The sequence below is a fragment of the Pantherophis guttatus genome, chromosome 5 (assembly GCF_059756535.1).
Source record: "Pantherophis guttatus breed Tessera chromosome 5, ASM5975653v1, whole genome shotgun sequence".
Taxonomy (NCBI): domain Eukaryota; kingdom Metazoa; phylum Chordata; class Lepidosauria; order Squamata; family Colubridae; genus Pantherophis; species Pantherophis guttatus.
The window spans coordinates 64620919-64648895 of record NC_142067.1 but is presented as its reverse complement, the minus strand read 5'-3'; the positions used below and the strand labels follow the sequence as shown (position 1 = coordinate 64648895).

Here is a 27977-nt window from a genome sequence, read left to right as displayed (position 1 = left end):
TAAACTTGAGGATCTTCACCACCATACAGCTTCACCATAGAGCAAATTATAATGCAAATAAATATTATTGGATGGAGGGAGGGAGGGAGGGAGGGAGAGAGAGAGATTGTGATGTAGATACGGGAAACAATAATGCAAGAGGAAATACTGAGGTAGTGTGAAACTATATCATAAACATAGGAAACATACAAAAATGAAAGAAGTACCACCAATTAGGAAGGTCACCTGCTTTTTAAAAGGACTGTAATCTCATTCATGCCTATTCACCTATTGAACTAATTGCCCTGTAATATCTTGTAAGCTTCTTTCTCAAACTTACATCAAGAGATTTTGAACATCTTCTATCTTTTCCAGTCACTGAGTTTTATGCCTGTAATAACCTGATGACGACATTGTAACAGATCTATCACCAGATTCAAAAATGGTATAATAAATCTGAATTACTAGACAATATTTCGTTGATGCAAAATTATGCACTTCCTACCTTTAAATTTTAACTTTTTATTGACTGAATTCTTATTTCATCTTACTATTGAACTAACTTTGTTCAAGATTGCGGACAAGTATGTTTCTAACTTATAAATAATTGGAGGAATCAAAACTATCCCCCCTCCATATGCTAATCATAGAGCAAGAAATAATATGGCTCTTCAAAAAGAATTAGTGAATCCCAGTAACCCACTCAGTATCCTTTTTTTTTCTTTAAGTATGCGTCCCTCGCCAAAGATGGACATTCACATTAAAGATCTGTTGCTAAAAAGGTTTCTCATTAGGACTCATTGGGTTTGATGCTGCTGAAACAAAACTAACTCTGTCCAATCTGATCAGCACACCGGCTAAAAAAAAAAACCAGTTTGTTCGGAGCCTTCAAAAATTGCTAATTTCACGATAAAGAAACAGGAGGATTGCCAAGCCTCAGTCAGGTCCTGACTAAGATTTCCAACTTCTTCACTCCACTCCCTTAATAAGACTGCCTTATTCCCGTCCCACCTGAGGCCGTTCCGGAGGTAGTAAATGAAGCGAACAGCTGCATTTCTGCAGGTTTTGGACACTGATCAGCGCTCTGTAACAACTGCCTGGCATCGCATCCACGAAGCGCAGCTCGGGGGGCGTAATCCGCACTCCGGCGACATCCATGGACCCACCACTTCCCTGCTTGCCTCCGCGGGAGCTGATGGCGGCCTTCATGCTAGCCAGCTTCGTGCGCCGAGAGTTCCTGTCTCCAAGGAGACGCAAGCTTCTTTTGCACTCAGCGGCTGGACGGCTGTTGCTCTGCAACTGGAATCCGTATTCTGATTGGCGACTAGGCTTTAGCCTGAAATTCCGCCCTTGAACACGGAGCCTCCATGTCCTGCAAAGGGAAAGACAAGGCCGTTCAATATCAAGCTAATCAGAAATACTTGTCAAGGGTGGGGGTGGGGTGGGGGTTGTTTGAGCTTTAGTTTGGTGTTTGTTGCTCCTGCCCTTTTAGAGAGAAAGGCATTTCTGAAGACAATCATCTACTATAAAGTAAGGACAAGAATCTGAGCAGATGGAATTTCTGTTCTAAGTCTATAGACAGTTTGCTTTCAATTATCCCGATAGCTTTCTCTTAATCACAGAAGCATTGAATATATGATTCAATGATGGATGAGATATAACAAATTACAGGTAGTCCTCGACTTACAACAGTTCATGACCGATCAAAGATACAACGGCACTGAAAAGTGACTTATGACCATTTTTCACACGACTACTAAAATATCCTCATGGTCCTGTAATCAAAATTCAGACACTTGGCAACTGACTCATGTTTATGACAATTTGTTATAGAGATGGATCTGACCCAATAACTCACAAGACAAGTATATATATTTTTCTTAATTTCTTTTATTGCAGGCCTGAATTAATCCTAGGCCTATTCAGTTAATTATCACTGACCTTTGTTCTTTCTCTTGCAGGTATACATCTGGAACTACTGGATGACCTCGTGGTGGAAGCTCTTATACCCAGGGGGAGGGGTCAGGAGGTAAGGTGTGGTTATGGGGATGATGGGATATGTGACTTGTTAACTCTTGCAGGGCTGTGGGATTGTGGTGTGAGAAAGTTAGACATTTAACCTGACACAATTGCAGTGTAGGAAGTGTAGAAAGTTAACACCCACCCCACTCCTAGAAGAATGAAATATTTTAGGAAATATTAAAAAGGCAGAATATTTCCCCTAAAAGAGAAATAGAAATCTTAAGATAGAAACTCAACCCCAGCTCCCTGCTCCCAGGAGATATTTTGGTTATCTACAAGACAAAAGACTGGGCCATCTTATCTCTAAATGTCTAACTGATTACAAGTACATGGTATTTACATACGTATATGTTACATACATAAAATTACATTGTTTACACATAAACACATATTTTAGACATGAGATATGCGTGTTGTTTGTGGGGTAAAGGTTTTGTGGGTATATCTGCTGTCTGCTCCTCAGTGTCACAGTGTACAGCTTTAATAAAACCAATCTCTGAAAATTGCCTGACATGTTTACATTTGATATCGATATGTCTTGATCGTTGGCCGACAGCATCGGCCCTTGATATCTCTATTGCTGCCTTATTATCCTCATGAATAATTATTGGATATGATGGTTCAGTCCAAATATCACTGAGTAAGTCATCAAACCATATTAGGTTGTTTGCGGCCTTCGACAGACAGACAAATTCTGCCTCGGTGGTAGATGTGGCTACAAGTTTTTGTTTTCCTGTATACCAGTGAATAGGGCTGCCATTGAGGAGGAGCACATAACCTGAAGTACTTTTCTTACTTTTGATATCTCCCGCCCAATCAGCATCAGCATAGCAGGTCAGCTTTGGTTTCGTGGACAGGTCTGGTTCAAGGCATAATTGTGCGTTGATATTGTATTTGAGGTATCTGAGCAACCTCTTGATGGCATCCCAGTGTGATGATGTAGGCTTGCTCACGTGCCTGGATAGTAGATTGACAGCCAGGGCGATGTCTGGTCTAGTCCAATTGGCTATGTATAGTAGCGACCCTATGGTAGACCTGTACAGCTTGTTGTCAATGAAGGGTTCAGACTCATCATATATACTTTTTAGAACGTCTGGTTGCATGGGGGTCTCACTGGGCTTCGCCTCTGACATATTGCATTTTGACAAAAGTTCAACGATCTTTTCCTTTTGTGAGAGTCGGAAGCCTTTGTTGGTCTTGGTCACTTGAACCCCTAGGTATTTGTCTATATTTCCTAGTGATTTTAATGAGAAGTGATTCCTCAGTTCAGTGGCAAATTTATCACATTTGTCTTTTTGCTTACCTATGTACAGTATATTGTCCACATAGACAAGAATGCCCTCAAATGATTCATTTTCTCTTTTTATAAAGAAGCATTTATCAGCTGAAGTGGCGGTAAAGCCCATAGAGTTGAGGGCTTTGGCTAGGCAATCGTACCACCTCTTGCCTGATTGCTTGAGTCCATATAAACTTTTATTCAGAAGCCATGTGTTGTTTTTTTCTTCATTCTCTCCTGGTGGGGCTTTGACGTAGATTTCTTTGTCCAATTCTGCATGGAGATATGCGGTTTGCACATCGAATTGGAATATTTCAAGTCCCAGAGTAGTGGCTATTACTAGTGCACTCTTGACGCTCTCAGCCCTGACTGTAGGCGAGTAGGTGTCTGTGTAGTCCTCTGGATACTTCTGGGCAAATCCTTGTGTGACCAGCCTCGCTTTGTACAGTGCTTTGTTGTTTTCCAGTGTCTTGATTCTGAACACCCATTTGGTTCCTATTGGTTTTTTGTTTTCTGGTGCTTGAGCTGGTGAGTATACATGTAGGTCCCAGAGGCTCTCCATTTCTCTTTCCATGGCTTGTTCCCACTTTTCTCTCTCTTCCTGAGGAAGGTTGAGTATCTCTTCATAGGAATTTGGTGTGGGGTTGTTGTAATGTATAGACATAACGTAATCTTCGAGTCTCTTTGGCAATCTATTCCTTCTTGCCCTGACTGGCCTGTCTGGGGGTGTATCTGTTTCATGCATGTGCTCGGGTTCTTTGCTTGTAAGGCTGACCAAGTTCAAGGTGGGATGTCCTTCCTTCCATTCCTTGGCCTTTATTTCGTGATGTTTGGGTTTGTGTGTTTTGGCTTCCTTTGCCTTTTCTGTGATTGTTTCCTCATCTCTTTGGTTACATGCGTGTGTGTCCCTACCAATGAGAATGTCGTTAGAGTGAAGCCTTGACCAGTTTGAATGTTCATGGAAGTCCGCAGATCTGGATACGACAAACTTGTTGTTGCAGTCTACGAACCTGAAACCTTTCGTTCCTGGTTCATAACCCATGAACTTTAACCTCTTGGATACCTTTTCTCCCTTCTTTCTCAGCTGTCAGGGAATGTGGACGTCTGCCAGGGCACCAAATATATGTAGGTGGGCCAAGTTGGGTTTTCTCTTATACATTATCTCATATGGTGTTTTATTAATCGAACTTGACCATAACCTGTTTAATGTATAGTTGGAATAATGCAGTGCCTCTGACCAAAATGACTGGCCCATTCCTGCATCCTCTAGGACAGTGGTCCCCAACCTTTTTATCGCCGCGGACCAATCAGCCTTTGATAATTTTACCGTGGCCCGCTGAGTGCGCGCAGGGGTGGGGGGCGTTGTTCGCGACGACACATTGATTGTTTATATATCAGATTGTTTTGATTAAACAACTTTTATTTTATTGTATTTAAACATGCCTTACAAAATAAAATACAATTACATAAATATAAAGTGCTTTAACATTTTAACAGTTAAACTTTAACTAAGCGCTCTAGTTACTAGAATCTAGTGAATCAATGAGAACCCTGAGCTTGTTTTTCTGCAACGAGACGGTTCCATCTGGGGGTAATAGGAGACAATGACACCCGAAGTGTCTTGCTTATGTCCAGTTTATTTCGTTGTTTTATTTTGGTTGCTGTCACTGCAGAAAACCCCGCTTCACACAGATAGGATGTTGGAAAAGGCAAAAGGGACTTAAGAGCTGTAGTGGCAATCTCAGGATATTCCGCCATGACTTTAATCCAGAACACCGGCAGAGTTGTTGTCTCAAATACAGTTTTAAGGCCGCCGTCATTTGCAATTGATCTTCTTCTTGTACAGACATGCTACATTCGTCTGGTTTGTTGACAAATGGGTCGCGGATCCATTCCTTACCAGTTCGTGGGTCTTTTGTGGTTGGGAAGTAGCGCTCAAACTCTTCTAAAAGCAAAGACAGGTGATCGTGCACCAACTGGGAGAATGAACGCTCAGGCTCAGTCTCTCCTAAAATCCCCGCTAATGTCTGAAACATGTCCAAAATGCCTCTGTTCACACGCCGTCCCCACAACTCCAGTTTGGCTTTAAATGCAGCTACTTTGTCAGCCAACTTGAAAACAGTTGTCATGGCAGCAGCTCCGTCTGTGCATATGCCGACACAAAAGGACCATTTTAGTTGTCCTGATATATAATCATCCAGTGACTTGAACAGTTCTGCTCCTGTGGTGTTGGTTGGCAAAGATAGTGCACATAATAAATCCTCATGCACATCCTCCTGATAAAGATATCGCACATAAACAAGTAGTATTGCCTTGTCGATATCTGTAGATTCATCAACCTGTAGTGCGTACCACGGTGAAGTATTAATCCTCTCCAACAATTGTGTCTCAATGTCTTCAGCTATTTCATCAATGCGCCTAGTCACGGTGCTAGCCGACAAAGGCACATTTGCTACCTTTTTTACAGCAGCCTCTCCTAAAAGTTCACGACAAATGTCTTTAGTGGAGGGCAAGATCAATTCTTCACCGATAGTGAATGGCTTTTTAGCCTTAGCAATACGGTTAGCCACCAAATATGATGCTCTCAGAGCATTCTCCTTTATTGCTGTGGTGGCCCTCAGAAATATCTTCTGTCCTTCGTGTTCCCTTTTTTTTCTTTCAAAATACTGCAGGGGTTTGTCTTTTAATCCAGGGTGCTTGGCATTCAAGTGGCGAAGCAGTTTTGAGGGTTTCATTGCCTCATTAGAGAGCCGCTCACCACAAACTATGCAGAGTGGGGTTGGCGCGTGGGAATCACCTATCCCGATAAATCCATATTTCAAGTAGGACTCATTGTATTGTCTGTTAAAAGTTTTATGTTTCTTTGATGCTGAAGGCTCTTCTTCTGTCTCTTCACTGGGCCTTTTCTTTTTCCCAAGGAAACTTTCTGACGACATCTGTTTCGTACTCATCTTTGCTAATTTGTGGGTTAAATTTGAGCAAAAACAATATACACCTACACCAATTACTGTAAAAATGAGAAAGTACCAGTGAAAAGCGAGAAGAGCTAGCACCTGGGTACACGTTATGAATTATTAATGCACTTATGCACTTTATATGTTTGGACACTGGTAGAATTAATATAAATTATATGTAATTTCACTGTATAATGTTAGAGATAATTTGGGGCCTCTAGCCATGGCTCACACTTGGAGAGTACCAAAACCTGCTATAGTGTGCTGTTCGTATTTCCCCCCCCCCCCCATCTATCTATGTCAGTGTTTCCCAACCATTGTGCCTCCAGCTTTTTCCAAACTACAACTTCCAGCATGCCTGGAGGGCCAGAGGCTGTCTGGGTATGCTGGGAGTTGTAGTTTTGCAACAGCTGGAGGCACCCTGCTTGGGAAAAATGGAGCTATGCTTGTCCTCTCTTTCTGCCTATCTATGCATCTATCTATATCAGTGTTTCCCAACATCCTCCATTTTGAAATGGTGAAAAAGGCGAAGAAGTGTAGTGTACTATGCCCTGTTCTCTTAACCATCTTGTAAAGTCCCTGGCCATGAACTCTGATCCTCGGTCAGTCATTATTTGTTTGATTTTTGTATCGTGTAGTAATTCTACCCTTTTGTGGAATTTTTTGAATTTTTGAAATACTTCATTTTTATGCCTGAGTGAATAAACATAGCCATACCTGCTATAATCGTCCACAATAGTTAAGAAGAACCTTTTTCTATACCTAATTGATGGTCTCAATGGCCCTACCAAGTCCATGTGTACCAGTTGGAAGATAGAGTCAGTAGTCCATTCTGACTTCTTTGGCCTTGCCTTAACCTTAATTTTTGAGCGCTTACAAACATAACATTCTAAGTAGTTTTCACAGTCTTTTACTTTTAGACCCTCGGTACATTCCAGCATTTTTTTTACAACAGGGAAACTGATATGTCCTAGTCTTCTGTGAAGGAGATGGGCGCTGTTATAATGGATGGGCCTTCCCATAGACATCGTGTTTTTACCTGGTGACTTACACTCGGTTGCCCCCTGGTATACCCCCTCTGTTCCCGTGTTTCCCTTTTCCTCACTAGCGGTGTTTGTGTTTATGCTTCCTCCGTTGCTCTCACTGGGTGTGAAGTAGGGTAGACCGTCATGTATTGTTACCTCCCCAACCTTATTTCCCTGGTTGAATATGTAAGCTTTTCCTTCTTTGAACACTACCTCACTGCCCGTGTCTTGTGTGAGTTTGGTGGTGGCTAATATGTTATAGGGTATTTCTGGCACATATAATACCCCCTCTATTTTTCCAATTTCTGGGATATGCATGCTCCCCTTCCCTATTACTTTGGCACTACTCTGATTAGCCACCTTTATCTCGATATGTTTCTGTGAGTGAACTGAATAACTTTGGGTTGCACGTGGTATGGTTTGGGGCTCCTGAGTCTAAGAGCCACATGTCCTCGCTTATTTTTTGTTTGTGGTCTGGTTTCCCATATCTGAAACAGTACATGGAGCTTGGATTGCTGTCCCTGGAACTGTCCCTATGGTCATTGTGTCACCTGGGATTGGGGGACCACCCACGCCCTCATTCCCTAAAAGGCCTGCGGTCTGGGGATTGCCTCCCCCTGCGATCATTGTATCCCCTGTTCTTGTTGTTCCTGGGGCAATCCCTTTTTAGGTGGTTCCTAGAACTGCAAGAAAAACATTCAGGGGTACTCCTTGTCCTATCCTGGAACTCAACTTTCTTAATGGGTCTGGGATCCCTCCTGGATAGATGGCGGTCCCTCCTTAGGTTGTCTTCTGCAATTAGGCGATTTGTGAGTGTGCCTAATGATAGATGCTCTACACTGAGACTGTCTATTTGAGTTACGAAATTGTCCCAGCTGCTGTCTAATGAGTTTATAACTATACTCATCATACTCTCTTCAGTGATTACTTCCCCCCTTTGCATTAGTTCAGCCCTGGTTGCATTAAGTTTCAATATATGTTCGCTCATGGGGACCCCTGGTCTGAGTCTGGCAGAGTGGAATTCCCTGGATATCCTTGTTGTGGTTGCTCTGCTCTGGCTATAGAATAAACCGTATAATTTTTGCAGGACCTCATACACAGTTAAATAGTTACCTATGCTAGGATACATAGTGGGTGGAATACTGGTTAACAATAGATAAAATGCCTTGTGATGGATACAGTCAATCTCAAATGACCAAGGCTTTTTTGGAGGTTTGGAAATTAAAAAGAGTACATTTTCTTTCATAAAAATAATTTGTAGCTGCTGGCTCCATTCTAAAAGGTTTCCTCCATCTATCTGTAATTTTGGGAAGTTAACAGGTATTGTCCCAGAATTGTTTGAATAATTACTTACTGAGGGTAGTTGTCCATGGTCCATGGACCATGGTAACTCACAGTAAACTCACAGTAAGGCAATGGGATGCTTGAGCTAATGCAAAAGAAACTGTCAGTCAATTTTTTTTCTTCTCCCCCTGTAGGTGAAGACTGAGTCTGTGCGAAGCTCATTTGGCGCTGGAAGTCGTCGGGTGAGGAGCTCGCGGCTGCAGCTCCCAGGCCTAGGCCCAGGCCTGCCAGGGGAACGTTGGACTCACCCCTGGTGCATCTGGAATCAGCGCTGGACGTCGGAAGTCATTGCTGGGCGGCTGGTTCCCCGGCGAAGATCAGCAGGAGTCGCGGCGGCATAGCGGTCGTAGATCAAGGACTTTCGGAGCCCGGCAGTCCTGCAGCAGTGGCGACGGCGGCGGTGGGTCTTGGTCCGTGGATGATGGCCCCTGGATGTGTGGAGAAGCCCGGTGGTGGTCGTAGGACAGGTAAGTAGCTGACTTGGTTTCCTTTTCTTGGGTTTCGCTCCGGTAGTAGGTGGGGTGGTGAGTTCGAGTCCTGCTGTGTAGTTAGTCTGTAGGTGGTCGGTGTTCTTTGTTCGTCCCGGAAGTGTGCCGCCTCTCTGGGTAGTGGTAGGTTAGGCGCTTCGTTGTCGATGGTTGTTCTCATGTCCCTCTGGCTTCCAGGGTTTTCTTTGCGGCTTTTGGCTGGCGCAGGAGGCTTGAACGTGGAGCCAAACGCTGCCGCTAGAGTCTCGATGGCTCTTTCTACAAGCTCGGTAGGCAAGCTCCTGTTGCATTGGATTTGTTCCTCGTAGTTGTTTTCGGGGTGTCCCTCGTTTGTTTCAGGGTCCTGGCTGGTTCGTGCCATTAAATTCAAATCCCGGCTTTCAATTGGTTGCTGGCCATTCCAAGATGGCCACCGGGAAAGTGGCGCGAAAGTGAATTCGTCTATGTCTGGTACCTCTGCTAGGGACTGCCTTTCCCTTACCGGACTGGTGGTTTCTTGGGTTTGTTCCTGGGCACTCATCGCTGCTCCATGGTTTTCTAGGAGGCCTTGGAGTTTCGCGATGAGCTCTCCGTTGCTAATGGGCGCTTCCATCATTTTCAGTAAGGTCATTCTGAGTTCATTTTTCTCTTGCGGCTCTTCTCTGTTATGGTCGTCTGCTTCCTCTTGTGGTCTCTCGTTTCTGAGAAGTGGGTACGGATCGTCATCCTGATCACTCTCAGTCGTTGTGATTCTTGCTGTAGCACCTTCGGCTGTCTGTAGTTCAGCCATTAGTCTGGTGTAGGCTCTTGTTTAGTTTAGTTTATTTGATTTGTATACCGTCCTACTCCTGAAGGACTCAGGGCGGTGAACAGCCAACAATAAAATACATAGATACACAAAATTTAAAAACCAGATAAAATCAAATTAAATCATTTTGGCCCAGACAGATTAAAACATCCCAATAATTTAAATATAGATTAAAATTTAGATATTTAAAAAGGGAAGAGATTAGGCCAAGCCCGCCTGATGGAATAAAAAGGTCTTCACAGCGCGGCGGAAGGTGCGCAGATCTGGGATCCTCCGTATCTCCGGGGGGAGGTCATTCCAGATAGTAGGTGCCCCCACAGAGATGGCTCTCCCCCTAGGGGCCGCCAGTCGACACTGTTTGGCTGACGGCACCCAGAGGAGTTCCTCTCTATGAGAGCGTACTGGCCGGTGGGAGGCTATTGGTGGTAGTAGGCGGTCCTGTAGATAACCAGGTCCTAAGCCATGGAGTGCTTTAAAGGTGGTAACCAAAACCTTGAAGCGCACCCAGAAGACCACCGGGACCCAGTGCAGCTCGCGCAGGAGAGGTGTTACATGGGAGCGCCATGTCGCTCCCATAACCACCCGCGCGGCCGCACTCTGCGCCAGTTGGAGCCTCCGGGTGCTCCTCAAGGGGAGCCCCATGTAGAGAGCGTTGCAATAGTCCAGGCGGGAGGTGAGGGCATGAGTGACCGTGCGTAACGAGTCCCGATCGAGAAAGGGACGCAACTGGCAGATCAGGCGAACCTGGTGAAAAATCCTCCCGGTCACAGCCGTCAAGTGCTCTTCTAAAGACAGCCGTGAATCCAGGAGGACACCCAAGTTGCGAGCCCTCTCCGTGGGGGCCAATGATTCGCCCCCAATAGTCAGTGATGGCGTCAACTGACTATATCGGGACGTCGGAAACCACAGCCACTCGGTCTTGGATGGGTTGAGCCTGAGCCTGTTCCTCCCCATCCAGATCCGTACGGCCTCCAGGCACCGGGACATCACTTCAAGGGCATCGTTGGGGTGATCCGGGGTGGAGATGTACAGCTGGGTGTCGTCAGCGTACTGATGGTACTCCACCCCGAAACCACAGATGATCTCGCCCAGCGGCTTCACATAAATGTTGAACAGGAGAGGCGAGAGGACTGACCCTTGCGGCACCCCGCATATGAGGGGCCTCGGGGTCGACCTCTGTCCCCCTGTCAACACAGACTGCGACCAGTCAGAGAGAAAGGAGGAGAACCACCGCAACACAGTGCCTCCCACCCCTAACTCTTCCAACCGGTGCAGCATGATACCATGGTCGATGGTATCAAAAGCCGCTGAGAGATCTAACAGGACCAGGACAGAGGAGCACCCCCTGTCCCGAGCCCTCCAGAGATCATCAACCAACGCGACCAATGCCGTTTCCGTGCTGTACCCGGGCCTGAAGCCCGACTGGAACGGATCCAGATACGTTGTTTCATCCAGGTGCTGGAAGAGCTGTTGCGCAACCACACTCTCAACAACCTTCGCCACAAAATGAAGGTTGGAGACCGGATGATAATTTACCAACATTGCCGGGTCCAGGGAAGGCTTCTTGAGGAGAGGCCTCACCACCGCCTCTTTCAAGGCGGCAGGAAAGACACCCTCACCCAACGAAGCATTTATAATCCCCTGGAACCAGCCTCGTGTCACCTCCCGAGAAGCCAGCACTAACCAGGAGGGACACGGGTCCAATAAACAAGTGGTCGCGTTCAGTCTACCCAGAATCCTGTCAACGTCCTCAGGGGTCACAGGATCAAACTCATCCCAGATAACATTCTCAAGACCTGCCCCAATCCCTCCTCCTGAGACTACCCAGTCAGAGTCCAGATCTTCCCGAATCTGAGTGATTTTGTCATACAGATATTGAACAAAATCCTCGGCTCTACCCTCCAAGGGGTCCTCCCGCGCTTCCTGGTGGAGCAGGGAGCGGGTCACCCTAAACAGGGCGGCCGGGCGATTATCTGATAACGCAATAAGAGCAGCAAAATAGCTACATTTCGCTGCTTTTATCGCCACTAGGTAATTCCTAATATGAGATCTTACCAGTGTCCGGTCAGATTCTTGTGTTTATTCTGTTCTTCGTTTCAGAATAAACTACTGGTTCTGTCATTACTCAGAGTTATGGGCAACCATCCTCTGCTACCATTTTGTTATAGGGATGGATCTGACCCAATAACTCGCAAGACAAGTATATATATTTTTCTTAATTTCTTTTATTGCAGGCCTGAATTAATCCTAGGCCTATTCAGTTAATTATTACTGACCTTTGTTCTTTCTCTTGCAGGTATACATCTGGAACTACTGGATGACCTCGTGGTGGAAGCTCTTATACCCAGGGGGAGGGGTCAGGAGGTAAGGTGTGGTTATGGGGATGATGGGATATGTGACTTGTTAACTCTTGCAGGGCTGTGGGATTGTGGTGTGAGAAAGTTAGACATTTAACCTGACACAATTGCAGTGTAGGAAGTGTAGAAAGTTAACACCCACCCCACTCCTAGAAGAATGAAATATTTTAGGAAATATTAAAAAGGCAGAATATTTCCCCTAAAAAAGAAATAGAAATCTTAGGACAGAAACTCAGCCCCAGCTCCCTGCTCCCAGGAGATATTTTGGTTATCTACAAGACAAAAGACTGGGCCATCTTATCTACAAAACAATAGACTTTCACCCTCAGGACCTCGGTGGTGCAGGGGACTAAAGTGCTGTTAAGTGCCAGCACTTAGCTGCCAGCTGCCTGCAATTAGTGCAAGTTCAAATCTCACCAGGCTCAAGATTGACTCAGCCTTCCATCCTTTCGAGGCAGGTAATTTGAGGACCCGGATTGTGGGGGCAATAAGCCAACTTTGTATAGAACAAAACCGCTTGGGGGGGCCGAAAGCCCTAATAAACAGGTTGTGGGAATGCGGGTTCAACTGGATATTCTCTGAAGGGCCCTATTCGTTCTCTCTTTGTTCATAACATAGGCTGTGCCTGCATAGCGGAGACATCTCCTTGTAGAACATTCCTAAGGGTTGAGGTAATCTGATAACGGGAAGATGGGCCCCTCGGCTAGCAGCAAATATAATAACATTAGCAGAGTTAAGTTTTGTTTTGCACCTTAAGTATCGGTTTCCTAGAATTCACGTGATTTACTGTAATTGGTAGAATGTAAAACCTATATGGAGAATATATGGATGCTTTTCTATTTCTTGTATGTAATATGAGATGTGTAGCCATAATAACGCCTTCTGATGACGCTGTAATTTGATAACTAATAAAAGAGATGGCAACCTTTTGTTCTTTGCTATCTCATCACGAGAAACACCTGCGTTTGTGTCTTCTCTAATCTGGACCACTCATGAGGAGCCCACCAGATGAATGCAACATATGGTGACCCCGACGTGATTCGCTGATCGAGCATGTCTCTTGGCACCCTCATACTCATTCGGCTGGAAGAGCCTCTGCAAACAGGGCCGGTCGTCTGCGAACGAAGCACCCTCCCATAAATCGTGAGTAGGGGGGCAGAATTCTCTAAGCCCCAGGTTACGCACCTCCACGAACTTAGGGAATTGGCCAAGTCCTCAATTATTGTTTTAAAAAATAATGGGAAGAGTTTTCTCCTTCCCTCAAAATCAGACCTAACCTCCCTTCTTAAATATATTTACAAAAATTGTCCCACTTATCCAGAGAAGGGATCCATCAAAACTTCCACATGGATAAAACTGGGGAAATATCTTCATGAGACGCCACGGGCTCCTGCGAAGATATTATCCTCATGGTGGATAGTCATGGAATGTCTGCAAATTCACGAACAAGCCATGAAAGGAGGACCAGATCCTCCGCCGCCTTATGAATCTGGCGAAAAATTGACCCCACCAACCAAAACGGCAAATTCAGCAGAGGTTTATACGGCTGCCACAGCACCTGAAAACCTCATTCAATCTGACCCTCCAATTCCAAGTCAAAGAAACATGGGCACGGTTGCCTCTGCATTACGAGAGGCACAATTGAGAGGCGAATTGGAAATAGAGGAAGCCGCTCATTGTTATCCCGTTGCCTTAGGTCCGGACCCAGCCAATCCCAACGGACCTCAGATTCTTGTTCATACCCCAATGCCTTATAAAATTGTAAAAGACCTGAAACAAGCGGCTAGTCTTTATGGTGTTACTTCACCATACACCCAAGGACTGTTCGCAACCACAGCAAATACCTTCCAAATGGTCTTAGAAGACTGGAAATTGTTATTTGGCATGATTCCTACTCCTTCGCAATACACAGTGTGGTATTCTGAATATGAAAGGGAAATTGAAAGATCAATCCGAAGGGGTTTACCGCAAGGTGTAATAAACGGGCATTTATTGGGGGGACCTGGCCAAGGACCTCAACAATACGCTCAAACACCCAGGGCAGCCAGTGAGATTATATTGAAGGCTGCGATGATGGCCATAAAAAAGGTTGATGACACCATGGACGGTCCCAAAAAATCATTCTCCAAGGTGATTCAAGAACCGAATCAGGCTTACAGTGACTTTATTGATGATTTGCAAAAGGCTATTGGCCGTCAGATTGACAATCCTGAGGCACAAGCTGAATTGTTAATGAAATTGGCTTTTGAAAATGCAAATTCCGACTGCCACCGTATTTTGCAACCTATAGCAAACCGACCAAGTGTTACTATTGCTGACTTCTTAAAGGCATGCAGGGTGGTAGGGACACAGACCTATCAAATGGATGCTTTAGCAGCAGCACTTCAACAAACGGTGGGGAACCCTACCGGTAATTGTTTCAATTGTGGTAAACCTGGTCACGTTAGGGCACAATGCCGAGCCCCAGGGGGTGGGCAGAGTAAAATTGGCAATCAGAATGCAAAACCAAAAACAATATGCCCTCGTTGCAAAAAGGGATTTCATTGGGCAAATCAGTGCCGTTCAAATCCGCTCCGACAGGGAAACTAGAATCGGGGCATTCAGCCAGCCCCGCTCAAAAGGCTGAAAGTAGCCCATTTCCTCCCCCTTTTCCTGCTTCAATGGATCTCGTGGCCAGCGAGTCCATCGACGCCCCATCCCCCGCTACTGCTTATTTTCTGCCTTTACGCCCCGTAGGGCGGGTACACATCCCGCCCCAAACCCCTGTCATCATCTTTCCTCACAGGGATCTGATTTCTCAGGGCGTACTTGCTTCACCTTTTCTTCGGGATTCCACTGACTTTTCCTCTTCCGCTTTGGTTTTTTCTGTAAATGTTCCGCTGCACATTCCTGAGGGACAATTAGCAGCCACTATGATTCCCGTACTAGCAGTGTCAGGAGCACAATCCTCTATTTTGGCCATTGAAAAAGATTTACAACAAGCCCGCCCGTCCACTGATTTTACAATCCGCCATAAATCCTTTTCTGGTATTTTAGATACCAGGGCTGATGTCACAGTCATTCGTGCCGAGGAATGGCCTTCAGACTGGCCCACTGAATCCTCACCTGCAGTACGAGGAGTGGGTGGTGTCCAATCCGCACTGATTAGTAAGGAGTGGCTGCCGGTAAAGTCCCCCGATTCTTCTATCATTGCTTACATAAAACCTGTAATTCTTCCTTTGCATGTTAACCTTTGGGGCAGGGATCTTATGTCTCAGTTTCAAGCCAAACTTATCCTTCACTAATGTCTCAAGAACCTGCTCCCCTCCGCCTTGCTCTCACTTCTGCTGCTCCCGTGTGGGTGGACCAATGGCCACTCACGCAGGAAAAGCTCGCTGCGCTGCAACTTTTGGTTCATGAACAGCTGCAAAAGGACCATATTGAGCCCTCTTTTAGCCCCTATAATACACCGGTCTTTGTGATCAAAAAGAAATCAGGCAAATGGCGCTTCCTAAATGATCTAAGGGCCATAAATAAAATAATTCGACCTATGGGGGCGCTCCAATGCGGCCTCCCAAACCCAAATTTGATACCAAAAGATTGGGATTTGATGATTGTGGATTTAAAAGATTGCTTCTTTTCAATACCATTACATCCCCAAGATAGGCAAATATTTGGTTTCACAGTCCCGGAATTCAACAACGCTCGGCCTACAGCCCGCTATCAATGGAAAGTACTTCCGCAGGGCATGCTTAATAGCCCTACTATGTGTCAACATTATGTGGATGTTGTTTTGCAACCTTATCGCTCCTCTCTTCCTCATTTTTCCATCTATCATTATATGGATGATATCCTGGTGGCCGCACCGGGGCCTCCAGGTACCGTCCACACCACCTTGCCTCTGCTTGAATCCATATTAAGAAAAGGGGGGCTTCAAATAGCTCCCGACAAAGTTCAGACTGTTCCCCCTTTCCTTTACCTAGGTCATAAATTACTTTCTTCTTGCGCAGCTCCTGTACTTCCGCTTCTTTCTTTACCCCTAACTCCAACCCTGGTACAGCTGCAGCAGTACCTGGGGACCATCAACTGGGCACGCCCGTTCTTGGCCCTCACCACTGCGCAGCTGACTCCTCTGTTTAATGCACTAACGCAAGGAAAACACCCGGCCGATTTAATATCTCTCAACCAGGAACAACAATTGACGGTACAATTGGTTAACGATACATTGCGAGGACGCTGGGTGGATAGGGTGGTACCAAATGTTCCCCTGGCTCTTCTTCTTTTCAATACACCCCAGCTCCCTACGGCAGCAATAATTCAAAATACATCCAAATTGATCATTGCTGAATGGGTTCACCTTGCTTACACTCCGCAAGCGACCATTACAGCAAAACCAACTCAATACGCTATTTTAATTCAAAAATGCCGAGCTAGAACCAAGCCCCTAGCCAGAGTGGAGCCTTCAACACTTTATGTCCCTTGCTCACTTGCTACCTGGGAAGCCCTGCTTTCCACATGTGATCAATTGCAATTTGCACTCGCTGATTGGCCAGGAGAAGTGTCATGCCACCCGCCCCCAGATCCCGGATTGTCACTTTTAAAAACCATTCCTTTTGTTTGGAACTCCCCGTTGGCATCTGGCCCCATACTGAATGCTGCCACTGTGTTTGCGGATGGCAGTAAGACATATGGAGCTTGTGTATGGCAACATAATGGAAAATGGCAAAAAAAGATTACTCTCCCTCAAACATCAGCACAATGCACTGAACTAGCTGCCTCTATTCTTGCTTTCCACACGTTTTCAAACTCTCCTTTCAACCTTATCCTAGACAGCCTCTATGTCACTCAAATTGTTAAAACTATCTATGCCTCCTATCTTTCCCCCTCTCTCGACCCGCCGTTGCTCTCGTTGTTCCTCACTTTGCAACAATTAATACATTCACGAAGACACCCTTTCTATGTGGCTCACATAAGGAGCCATCAGCCCTTCCCTGGGCCCCTCCAGGAAGGGAATGATGCTGCTGACGCTGCGGCGTCCTCTGCCACCTCTGGCACACTTCTTTTCCACTCTTCTTTTACTGTTTCTGCTCTCACACCATGGGACAGCCATGCTTATTTTCATCAAAATAAAAAAGCATTAGTGAAGCAATTTGGTCTCACGGCAGCCGAAGCGACTGCCATCATACAACAATGTCCTACCTGTAGTCAACAAGCTCATTCTATCCCTATGGGTGTAAACCCTAGAGAACTCAAAGCTTGTGAAATTTGGCAAATGGATGTAACTCAGTACCCATCCTTTGCCCCATGGAAATATTTGCATGTTTCCGTGGATACTTATTCAGGATTTATCATGGCATCTCCACAAAGGGGAGAAGCAACCAAACATGTAATAAATCATTGTATTCGGACCTTTGCATCGCTGGGACGCCCAATTGAACTCAAAACTGACAATGGATCTGCGTACACCAGTACTGCCTTTGCAGACTTTTGTAACAAGTGGTCCATCAAACACAAATTTGGCTTGCCCTACAATTCTCAAGGCCAGGCAATTGCAGAACGATCTAATCAGACCCTCAAAAATGCCCTGGATAAATTGAAAGAGGAAAAATGCCTCGGCATCCCATCCATGCAAAACAAACTCAATCTTTGTTTATATACTTTGAACTTTCTTAACCTGACTGGACAGCCTCCCACGTCGGCTGCAACCCATCATTTTTTGCTTCTCCATCAGCTACTCCAAAACCGAAGGTTTATTTCCGCCAACTACCTGATCCTGCATGGAGAGGGCCCGCTGACCTTATTACCTGGGGCCGTGGATACGCTGCTGTCCAGTATAACGATCGCATCATTTGGATCCCCAGAAGACACGTAAGACCATTTCATTTACAACAAAAAGAAGGAGAAACCCCTGGTGCTGAGATTTAAGGAGAAAACAGCCTTGCTGAGTCCTCCTGGCAACAGACACTCAACGCACGGTGGTGATCATCAGCTTTGCAGGACTACACCGGAAGCTAGTCCCCTGCGCACAGCGGAAGATTCATCAGGAGGAAAATACCTTCACATTGTACATATACATTTTATTAACTTTAATATAACAATTTCTTACACATACAAATGTTAGTAGAAATTTGGGAGTGGGGTTTCTGGGCATTTGTTTTTCTAATTTTGCTAGTAATTTTGTTTTACACATATAAGGAGTGTTTTTGTGGTAGACCAAGGATTTTTCTTGCTACTGATATATCCCAACCCACACGCACCACTGACCCTCTCCCTGACGTGGTGACCTTCACACCATAGTTGATTATGATTTGTTTATGGCTTTGGACATTGTTAGCTTTGGGACTCTCAAGTGACCATGCAAGGAACATCAAATCCCCACATACATACACTTCAAGTCAAGTACGCTCCCGCCAGAAACGCATTGTCTATGCACGAGGTCCTTACTTTCTACCTAAGTCTACTCCACCACCTAAGGTTCCCATATTGACGTTTCCAGTTGAGGGGGGAATGAATAAGGACAAGGGGCCTCTACAACAATTGCATAAAGGAGATTATATCTCACGGATTCTTGAATTAAGTCAAGATCTTGTTACTCAGTACAGCCCTACCTTAGGTGAGAAATGCTGGTTATGCCTATCTGCTGACCCTGCATCTTATCATGCTATTCCTGTAAAATCACAACTCTGGGTAAAAACAAAGGCAACAATTCTCCTTGAAAGGGATAGTAGAGATAAAAAACCCGTCTCACCAATACAAGGAGATTTTTATGAAGCATTCAAACGATTGGGAAAAAGTTGTCTTCCTATCACAGGCCCAATTGCTACAGGTGTAGACCTCATAGGAACACCTTCTTTGTGTGTAAAGAGACATCAGAAACTTGGTAGGCCTGTAGGATCCCTGACAGACGAACAATGTCACTCAGCAATATATTTAGGCCCAAAAATATATTTGGTGGACATAAAATTAACAAAGGGAGTTTTTCCCTCTGCTTACCGCAAATTTCAACAAAAGGTTACTTTCTCAGCTCCACCAGAACTACACTTTAGAAAGGACAGGTGGGGTGGATGGAATCTGTCTTTGGAAAGCTGTCCAAGACCATTTCACCCTCAAGGATTTCCCATTTGGTTCAATTTAAAGTCCAAGGCAGGTCTGTGTATCCTTTTTCCACTGGGAAATACTACCTCTCGATATATTTTTGAAGGACCAATTCTCAGAGACAAACAGAAGGACCTATCACTAGAAGTCCCATTACAACCTTTAGCGGGAATGTTTGTAGCAGGCATTTTGGGAGTCTGGACTAATGAAAACAACTGTAGATTTCATGCCTTCTCCATGAACATCGGAATATGCGTGGAAGAAAAAGGAGTGTTTTTTTTGTGTGGAACAAATGCATATCTGTGTTTGCCAGCAAACTGGACAGGAGTGTGTACATTAGCCCACCTTTTTCCTAAAGTGGGTGTTGTCAGTGCTGAGCACTCTATCCCTGTTCCCCTTCTGGGACATGTTCAGAAGAGGGTCCCCATTCTCATCCCACTATTAGTGCTTCTAGGGATGGGAACAGCTGTTGGAACAGGAGTAGCCGGCATCACGCACTCTGTAATCCAATTTAAACAGATCTCAGAGGAGTTGCAGGGAAGTTTGAATCAAATAGCTGGCACTTTGATTGAGGTCCAAAATCAAATAGACTCCTTGGCTGCTGTGGTGTTACAAAACCGACGTGCCTTAGACCTCGTGACAGCAGAAAAAGGAGGAACATGTATATTTTTAGGTGAAGATTGTTGTTTCTACATGAACAAGTCAGGTGTGGTCAGAGAAGGTGCTCAGGAATTACAGGATAGGGCTTCCAAGATAAGTCAGAGGTTACAAAGTTCTGACATGTGGTTTTCTTGGGTGCCTGGATCCGGTTGGATTAAGCAAATGATATTTTTGTTCATATGCGCAATAGCTGGTTTAACATTCATCCCATGTGTGATACCAATCCTTAGACAATTATCTATCAGAGCTGTAAAAGAGATTCAAGTTGAGAAAGAACTAGCTTTGACAGAACATCTTCTTAATCAACTTGGTCCCCGACCTATGGAAGAATTTACAGATTCTGAGTCAGATTCATATGTGGTAATGGGACCAGGGGAATAATGGAGAGAATCTCCCTATGACTTAAGAAACTAACTACAACCATATATAACATGTATAATCATTTGTATACCTTTATTATTGATTTGCTTATTTCTGTATATATCCAATGTATTCCTGCTTTATTTGCTATGATGACAAACATATTTGCCAAGTGTTAAGAAAAACATCATAATAACAACACAGCTGAGCCCTGTTGCAAAAAACAAAAACAGAGGAAATGTGGGAATGCGGGTTCAACTGGATATTCTCTAAAGGGCCCTATTCGTTCTCTCTTTGTTCATAACATAGGCTGTGCCTGCATGGCGGAGACATCTCCTTGTAGAACATTCCTGAGGGTTGAGGTAATCTGATAACGGGAAGATGGGCCCCTCGGCTAGCAGCAAATATGATAACATTAGCAGAGTTAAGTTTTGTTTTGCACCTTAAGTATCGGTTTCCTAGAATTCACGTGATTTACTGTAATTGGTAGAATGTGAAACCTATATGGAGAATATATGGATGCTTTTCTATTTCTTGTATGTAATATGAGATGTGTAGCCATAATAACGCCTTCTGATGACGCTGTAATTTGATAACTAATAAAAGAGATGGCAACCTTTTGTTCTTTGCTATCTCATCACGAGAAACACCTGCGTTTGTGTCTTCTCTAATCTGGACCACTCATGAGGAGCCCACCAGATGAATGCAACAGCAGGTATATACAAAAAAGTATGCAGACTATTGCTATAATGCATTGTAAACCGCCCTGAGTCTACGGAGAAGGGCGGCATATAAATTGGACTAATAAATAAATAAATAACATACATACATACATACATACATACATACATACATACATACATACATAATAGGATTAGCCCTCTACCCATCTAGCAACAGAACTCACCACTTGGCAGCTGGGTAGATTGCATCACCCAGCAAGGTTCAACCAAGCCTGGGACTCAAGACAGCCTACAAAATTACCCCTGCATGGCCCCATGATAGTCTGACAACCAATCAGAATACATTTCTTTCACAGGAACAGGAAGCAAGTTCAAAGCCCAAGAGAGGGTATAAATCTCTCTCTCTCACACCCATGTGCTTGATTGCCCAGGACCTCAAACCATGTGGTCCTGTCCACCATTAAACCATCTTTCCAATCAGCCTCCATGTTTCCAGTGTCTTTCTCCCCACTTGGAACTGGACCCAGATGGACATTTCTTCCAACAATTTGGTACCCAAAGATCCAAGCTAACCTGACCAATGGACCTGGCCCAGGTAAGCCTCCCTTGTCGGCAGCAGACCCATTGAGTCTGTGGGTGAGTTTTCCTGGACCTTGGCCATTTGGAATAAAGGTTTTAAAGGGGTTTTGAGTGTTGAGCTCAAAGGCTGCTTGGAAAAAAGGTGAGTACCTCTAAATTTTAACTTTTAAAGCCCAGAAAAGCGTGGGAAATGTGTGTATGTTTTTGTGTGTGAGTGAGAGGGCCCTTCTCCCAATCACAGCTGGATCTTGCTCCCTCTGTGCATTTCCTAACCACAGAAAGGCTCTGGTCTACCAACAAAGCCTGGAGAGCATGGGAGATTTGCCAGAGCACAGGACCTTTTGTAGGGAAAAGGGAGAGAGTGTGAAATGGAATGGAAAAGTGAATGAGAGAGTTGAACTTTGGGCAACAAGCTGGGAAGTCACTGAGCAAAGCCCTGTGTTAGGAGGTGCCCGTACTCACTGCTTAGGAAAATCAGCAGGTCCTCCCAGACCCCCAAGGGTCTGAAAACTGATAGGCAGAATTTTAGGAGGTGCCCATATTCACTGCGTTGGGGATAGCAGGTCCTCCTGGATCACTTTTTCTTTTTGGTCTGAAAACTGATAGGCAGTAGTTCCCTGGTAAGGAGGTGTCCGTACTCTGTGAGGGAACCAGAGTACTCCCAGATGCTTTTTTGTTTGTTTGTTTGTTTGAAAAGTGATAGGCGGCAGATTTTTTTTTCACCCAGCTAGGCCAAAGTGAACCCCACATCGGAAGGGGAACATGGGACGCTGTATCTCAAGGGTTGTGACAGAAACCCCCCCAGGAGATTTTCTTAAGGCTTGGGATGAACTGCAGATGTCTGTCCTGGCTGGTAAGAAGAAGATGTGAGCAAATTGTGTAAAGAGTGGGCTTTGCTCAGGATGAGATGAAGCTGGAAAACCAATTTGGCTAAATAAAGGTACTTAAATGAAAAGGGAAATATATAAATAGGAATGTTGGGGATTTTTGCTTGTTTGTTTCTCTCTCTTCCTCTCTGTCTTCCATGCAACCACCTGATATGTTTGTTAAGACCACCTGAAAGTCATCACAGCAACCGGAGTGAAGCAGACCTTCCCAAGACTGACTGACCACCCTTACCACCAAGCCAAGCCTAATGCCACCCAGCAGGCATGAAAGAAAGGACCCTGAAATGGACAAGTAAAGACTAAAAGACTTTTCAATCCCCAGAAGACAGCTGGAAAGACTATGGGGGAGGGTGGAAATTCATTGTAAGGTTTTCTTTCTTGTCTCATTTATGTTGTAATCAGTTAAATGGATTCTTGGAGGGACTGCATTTGGAAGTGGTTGCCACAGCAAGTTCTGAACACCTTGGACTTCTGTCTGGTGGGAGGGAAATTTCTCCAGCATGTTTGTATTGCCTGTATTTTAAAAGTAGCTGCATACACACAAACACATACAGAGACACCCCATTCAGAATCAGACTGAGGTTATCCCCTTCACCTATCTCCACACAAAGCTCCTCCTAGGTTGATTTTTGCTCTGTGGCACTAAGGTCCAAGCAGTCATATCTCCCTGCTAATTCCATGGGGGAGAGGTATCCCCCTCAGGCAATTCCCTCACTGAAGAAATAGCAGAAAAGAGATCTCCAAAACCCAAGCCCTGATTGTGTCTCACAAAGAATGCTGCCCATTGGTATCCTTCAGTCTCAAGAGACTATGGTATTGTGCTCTGGAAAGAAGAATGCTGCCCAGTTGCCCAGTAAAAGCAGGATATGTTGCACTGGTGGTCTCATTAGTAGGAGTCCCAGGACTCCTTGTGCCCAATTTGAAAAATACTAAAAAGCCTAGAGGCTAACCTCAATTTGACCTCACAAAAGAAAGAGCTAGGGCAGGTTCAGTAACCAACTCTTGGAAATGGGCAGCCTGTAATTTAAAGCAAAACCATGGCTGTGTTGAATTTTGAGACTTGTGTTTGCTTGAAACCTGACTGTAAACTCACAAAAAAGTGACATCAAACATCTGAAAATAATTGGTATATAAAATTGGACACTGTAAATTTCTTTCCAGGACTTTTCCCCTGGCTGCTAGACCTTCATTGTTAAAAGCTCTCCTTTTGGGAGCCACTGAAGGAATCCTTTGCCTTCCCCTTTGCATCAGAAAAATTAAAAGCACCCATCAAGTCTCCCTGATCAGATCAATTCCTAATGTTGGGCCAGAAAAAGTGTTCAACCCACACTTTTATGGCCCAAAGGGGGATTGTAGAAAGTTAGCACCTACCCCTCTCCTAGAAGAATGAAATATTCTTGGAAATATTTAAAAAATGCAGAATATTATACCTCCCTGGATGAGAAAAGGAGAAACATGCTCTTGGAAAGCAGCCCCCACCTTTGTTAATAGCCCCAGAAAGACTGGGCCATCTTATCTACAAAGCAAAAGGCCTTCAGCTCCAGGGTGATAGGGTTAGTCCTCACTCAAGATCCAAACCAAGACAAAGCCATTAAGCCATAATAGGAATTGCCCAACACCCTTTCAGAACACATGCCTCTTCATTACATCACCCAGCACAATTCAACCAAGCTTGACTCTGAAAACCTACAAGATTAGCTATGACCCCTATAGCAGCCAATAGCTTGACACAGGAACAGGAAGCTCACATTCAAAGCCCAAGAGAGGGTATAAATCTCTCTCTCTCTCCCTCTCTCTCTCTCCCTCTGTTTCAACATCTTATATTTGAAAAGCCTGTTGATTTTGTTTGGAAAATTTCAGGACAAATTTGGCCCGCTTCCGGCCTCTGGAGTGCCGCCGGAGCCCAGGGAGGCCATTTTCGCCCTCCCAGAGGCTCGAGGAAAGCCTCCAGAGCCTGGGGAGGGCAAAAACACCCCCCACCATGGTGCAGGAGCCCGAGTAGACCACACCCACCAGCAACCAGGCAGACAATTGGTTGCTAAAATTTTTAATGTGCGGGGGGGTGGGGGATCATGGGGGTCGCATGTTCATGCAGGGGGGTGCATGCATTGCATTATGGGTGCCAGCACATGCGCGCACTCTTGGCATTTGAAGAGAGAAAGGTTAGCCATCATTGGTAAAGATTATTATGACAAAGAACAGTATGAAAGAAAACCTCTGCTCATAAATATTTGAATAGGATGCTGTATGAAACTGTTGGAAGGAATATCCATCTGTGTTGTGGCCTGCCAGCAGCCTGCGCAGATCGTGGCTGATCCCGACGAGGAGGCTGGTGTGGTGTCGCACCAGCAGCCAGCGCTCGCGTCAGACAACGAGGAGGCTGAAGAGAATGTGGTGCCAGAGGCAGAGACTCAGCCAGGGCCTTCAGAATCTCCAGAGGCTCCTTCAAGTGGAGAGAGCGAAGTGGAGGAGCCTCTTCTCAATGCTCGAGCACGCAGGGCTGCCAAAAGGCAGGAGTGGCTACACAGGAGGAGGAGGTCTCCTCGAGAATAAGGCTTGAGGATAATTGGCCACTCCCTTAGCCTATTTAAGTCACACGCCCTTAGTAAGTTTCTTGCTAGAAACAACTTGTAATTATCAACAGAGCATTTTTGGAAAAGTCTTATCTTGCTTTCTGGGCTGGTTGCCAACCTTTGCCGGACTTTGGTTTATTCTTGCTACTTAATAAATTTGATAAGGACTGTTGGTGTGTGTCTATATTCTCAGGAATCCGGAGCTGGGGCAGAACAATCTGGTTCAGTTCCAAGCTCGGAAAAAGAAGCTGGAAACAACATGGATTGGAAAGATGGTTTATTGATGAAGCAGAACCACCAATCACGTGTGATTCTGGGCAGCTGACAAAATGGAGTTGAGAGGGGGGGGTTTATACCTTCTTTGAGTTTTGTATTTGAGCTTCCTGTTCCTGTGCAAGAACATGTCCTTTAATATTCTATTGGCTGTTGTCAGATTCCTATGGGGTCGTAGCTGGCTCTATTACTCTATTTACTTAAAAAAAAAAGGAAATGCAAATCTTAGTTGCTTGTCTGAGCTAACCTGGTCAACCGCTGGCTTAATGACTTTCGTCCTGTGTTGGATCTTGGGTGAGGGGCTGCTTCTAATCCTATCACTCTGCTTTTTTTAGCTGTCAAACTTTGCTGCAAGCAGTTTTGAAATATCCTGTCTTGAATGGATTTCTGCCTGCAATATTTGCTTTGCTTATGAATAGATCCATCTAGATAGTTGGCTTCTTCTTTCAATAAGCTCTTTATCTCTTAAGTACTGACATCTGCTGTGGGCTATTAAGAAAAAGTGGGGGCTGCTTTCTATCTTTAAGAGCTTGTTTCTCCATTTCTCCTTTAGGGAAATATAATGTTCTGCCTTTTTAATATTTCCTAAAACATTTCATTCTTCTGGGGGGGGGGACTTCCCACAAAACTGATGGCATACTTCTATATCTCTATATGTACAAAGGCAGGTCTTAATGAACTGGATAGATTTACTTGTAAATTGTTTTGGTATTACATTGTTTAAGAATGTTTTCCATTCTTCTATGCTAATAATTTCTTTATATATTACTTTATACCTACCTAAAATTTCATCCAACCAACACCTTTCTGAAGAATTACTAGGATTTGCTATTTTTTTTCTATACATTGTATACCTACTTGTGATAGATGTCTTGTAAATTAGCGTGGAAGATATTAGTTTTCATGAAAAGATGTCACAGTGACTGATGATCTACCATCTTAGTGAGGCGGATAGATAATTGTAGAATAAAGTATAAAAAATAATTGTATATTATCATTATCCATGCTATTGTTTTAGTAATAAATTTGTACTTCTAGCAAATGTTTATTGCTTTTGCTATAACACTGTCGCAATTAGGAATCATGTGATCCAGTAGTGGGTTTCAATTTAGTTAGTTTGCTACCGGTTCACTCGTGCGTGCATGTTCACTCGCTCGCGCACTTGACGCTTCTTTGCATGCACAGAAGCATCCGGCCGGGTGGGCGGAGCCTCCCACCGCTGCTGCTACTGGTTCCCCCCATCCGGGGCGAGCTGGCAGCAACCCACCACTGATGTGATCTAAGTTTTGTTTTGTTACATCCTCATTGTTTTTAACTGCTACAAATATTTTGTGGAAGCTGGCTAAGCAGGTCAATCTTTCATTCTTTTTATATTTTTTTAATGTTGAGTACATAACACATTTCAGGGAACTTTCCACCTATTGCCACCTTATTATTTTAAACCTTATATTCATGTATTTCTTCCAACCATTACTATGTTGCATTATGTTCAGAGTTATGGAAAGAGCAGAAAAATCCATCCACAAAGCATCCATTTCAGTTGCATCTCCTATTGAATAAGGCAATCACAAATGGCCAAGCAAAACAGATCAAATTCTACATGTAAAGTTAAAACTAAACATGAATTTTAAATAATTTGTGCTGCAACAAAAGTTTTGCACATGTATCTTTTTAGAAATGATGTTTGGGAGATGTGCTGTTAAATTTTACATTTTTAAAAAATATAAGTGGTTGGCTTCTCACAGAAAACACAACCATCCATGTAATTCCTAGTTTCTTGCCAAAAAAAGATTGGCAAATATTAGTGACAGGTTCTATTAGACTTAAAAAATTATCTTTTATATGAAGAACCATAGAAAAGAATATTCATATTTACTTTCAATGCTATAGTAGAAAATAATTACTGGAGTACAAATATGCTACATTCTGATCTTAAGGCTAACTAGGTAAGTCAAAAAGAGAGAAGTGTTTATAGCAACTCCTGCCTCAGTTCAGTATCAGAAATCACAGTACTTTTCTAAGATGGCAATGATTAAGCTATAATGGTAAGGATAAAATTAAGAAATGGACTATGACTGTTCTTGAAGTTCTTGTTGAAGTTGCTTCTTATCACTCTCCTTAATCTCCAGAACTGTGGATGTACGCGGAGATGGTGTTCTTTCTTTAAAAATAGTAGTGTAAAAATGCTCCGCCTTCTCCACAGTGTTCAAGCGATGTCTTTCTCCCTTGTATTTCAAAATTATACCAGTTGGGGCATCCCACCGAAATGGTATCTGTTGGTTTTGCAATTCTTTAACAAGAAAGCCAAAGTCCTTTCTGGTTTTCAACATTTTAGGTGGTAACTCTTTATAGACTCCAATTTGTGAGCCCCCCACTTGTACAGAAGTATGAAAGGATTTTTGCAGGATGTCATTCCTTATTGCTCTATCTGTAAAATATATGACCACATCTCTAGGCAGTTGTCTTTGTCTGGCCACCCAAGAATTCACTCTGTAAATTTTATCTATTTTGTAAAAAACCACATCACGATTAATTTTTAAAATCACAGCCAAGGCCTCAGAGCAGACCTGTCTCAAATCCTGTCTGTCATCTTCTCGGATTCCTCGAAGCCATATAGCGAATTCCATTGCCCTGAATTGCATCATAACAATTTCGT

The 27977-nt window shown here is 44.2% G+C and overlaps 2 protein-coding genes across 7 annotated transcripts in view; one reads left to right on the top strand and one right to left on the bottom strand.

Annotated features, from left to right (window-relative positions):
* CFAP47 (cilia and flagella associated protein 47) overlaps window positions 1-1347 on the bottom strand; it is a 596979-nt gene extending 595632 nt beyond the window's left edge. Inside the window, exon 1 of the mRNA XM_087871295.1 lies at window positions 991-1347. Within this exon, the coding sequence (XP_087727421.1) occupies window positions 991-1188 (198 nt within the window). The 5' untranslated portion in view covers window positions 1189-1347. The remainder of the gene's footprint in view (window positions 1-990) is intronic.
* Window positions 1129-20973, top strand: LOC148113424 (uncharacterized). 6 transcript variants are annotated; one of them, XR_015728231.1, is made up of 6 exons: window positions 1218-1509; window positions 1941-2008; window positions 8735-9067; window positions 12172-12239; window positions 12851-13375; window positions 17943-20973. XR_015728231.1 is itself a non-coding variant. In XM_087871301.1 (6 exons), exons 1-3 carry the CDS (start codon window positions 1790-1792, stop codon window positions 8939-8941), a joined length of 330 nt encoding a protein of 109 aa, XP_087727427.1. In that variant the 5' UTR covers window positions 1218-1789; the 3' UTR covers window positions 8942-9067; window positions 12172-12239; window positions 13230-13375; window positions 17943-20973. The 6 variants fall into 6 exon arrangements, 4 of the variants coding, with proteins under 4 accessions (XP_087727423.1, XP_087727427.1, XP_087727426.1 ...); XM_087871301.1 differs by having other exon boundaries at window positions 1218-1844; window positions 13230-13375; XM_087871300.1 differs by having other exon boundaries at window positions 1218-1844; window positions 13186-13375.
* The last annotated feature ends 7004 nt before the right edge of the window (window positions 20974-27977 follow it).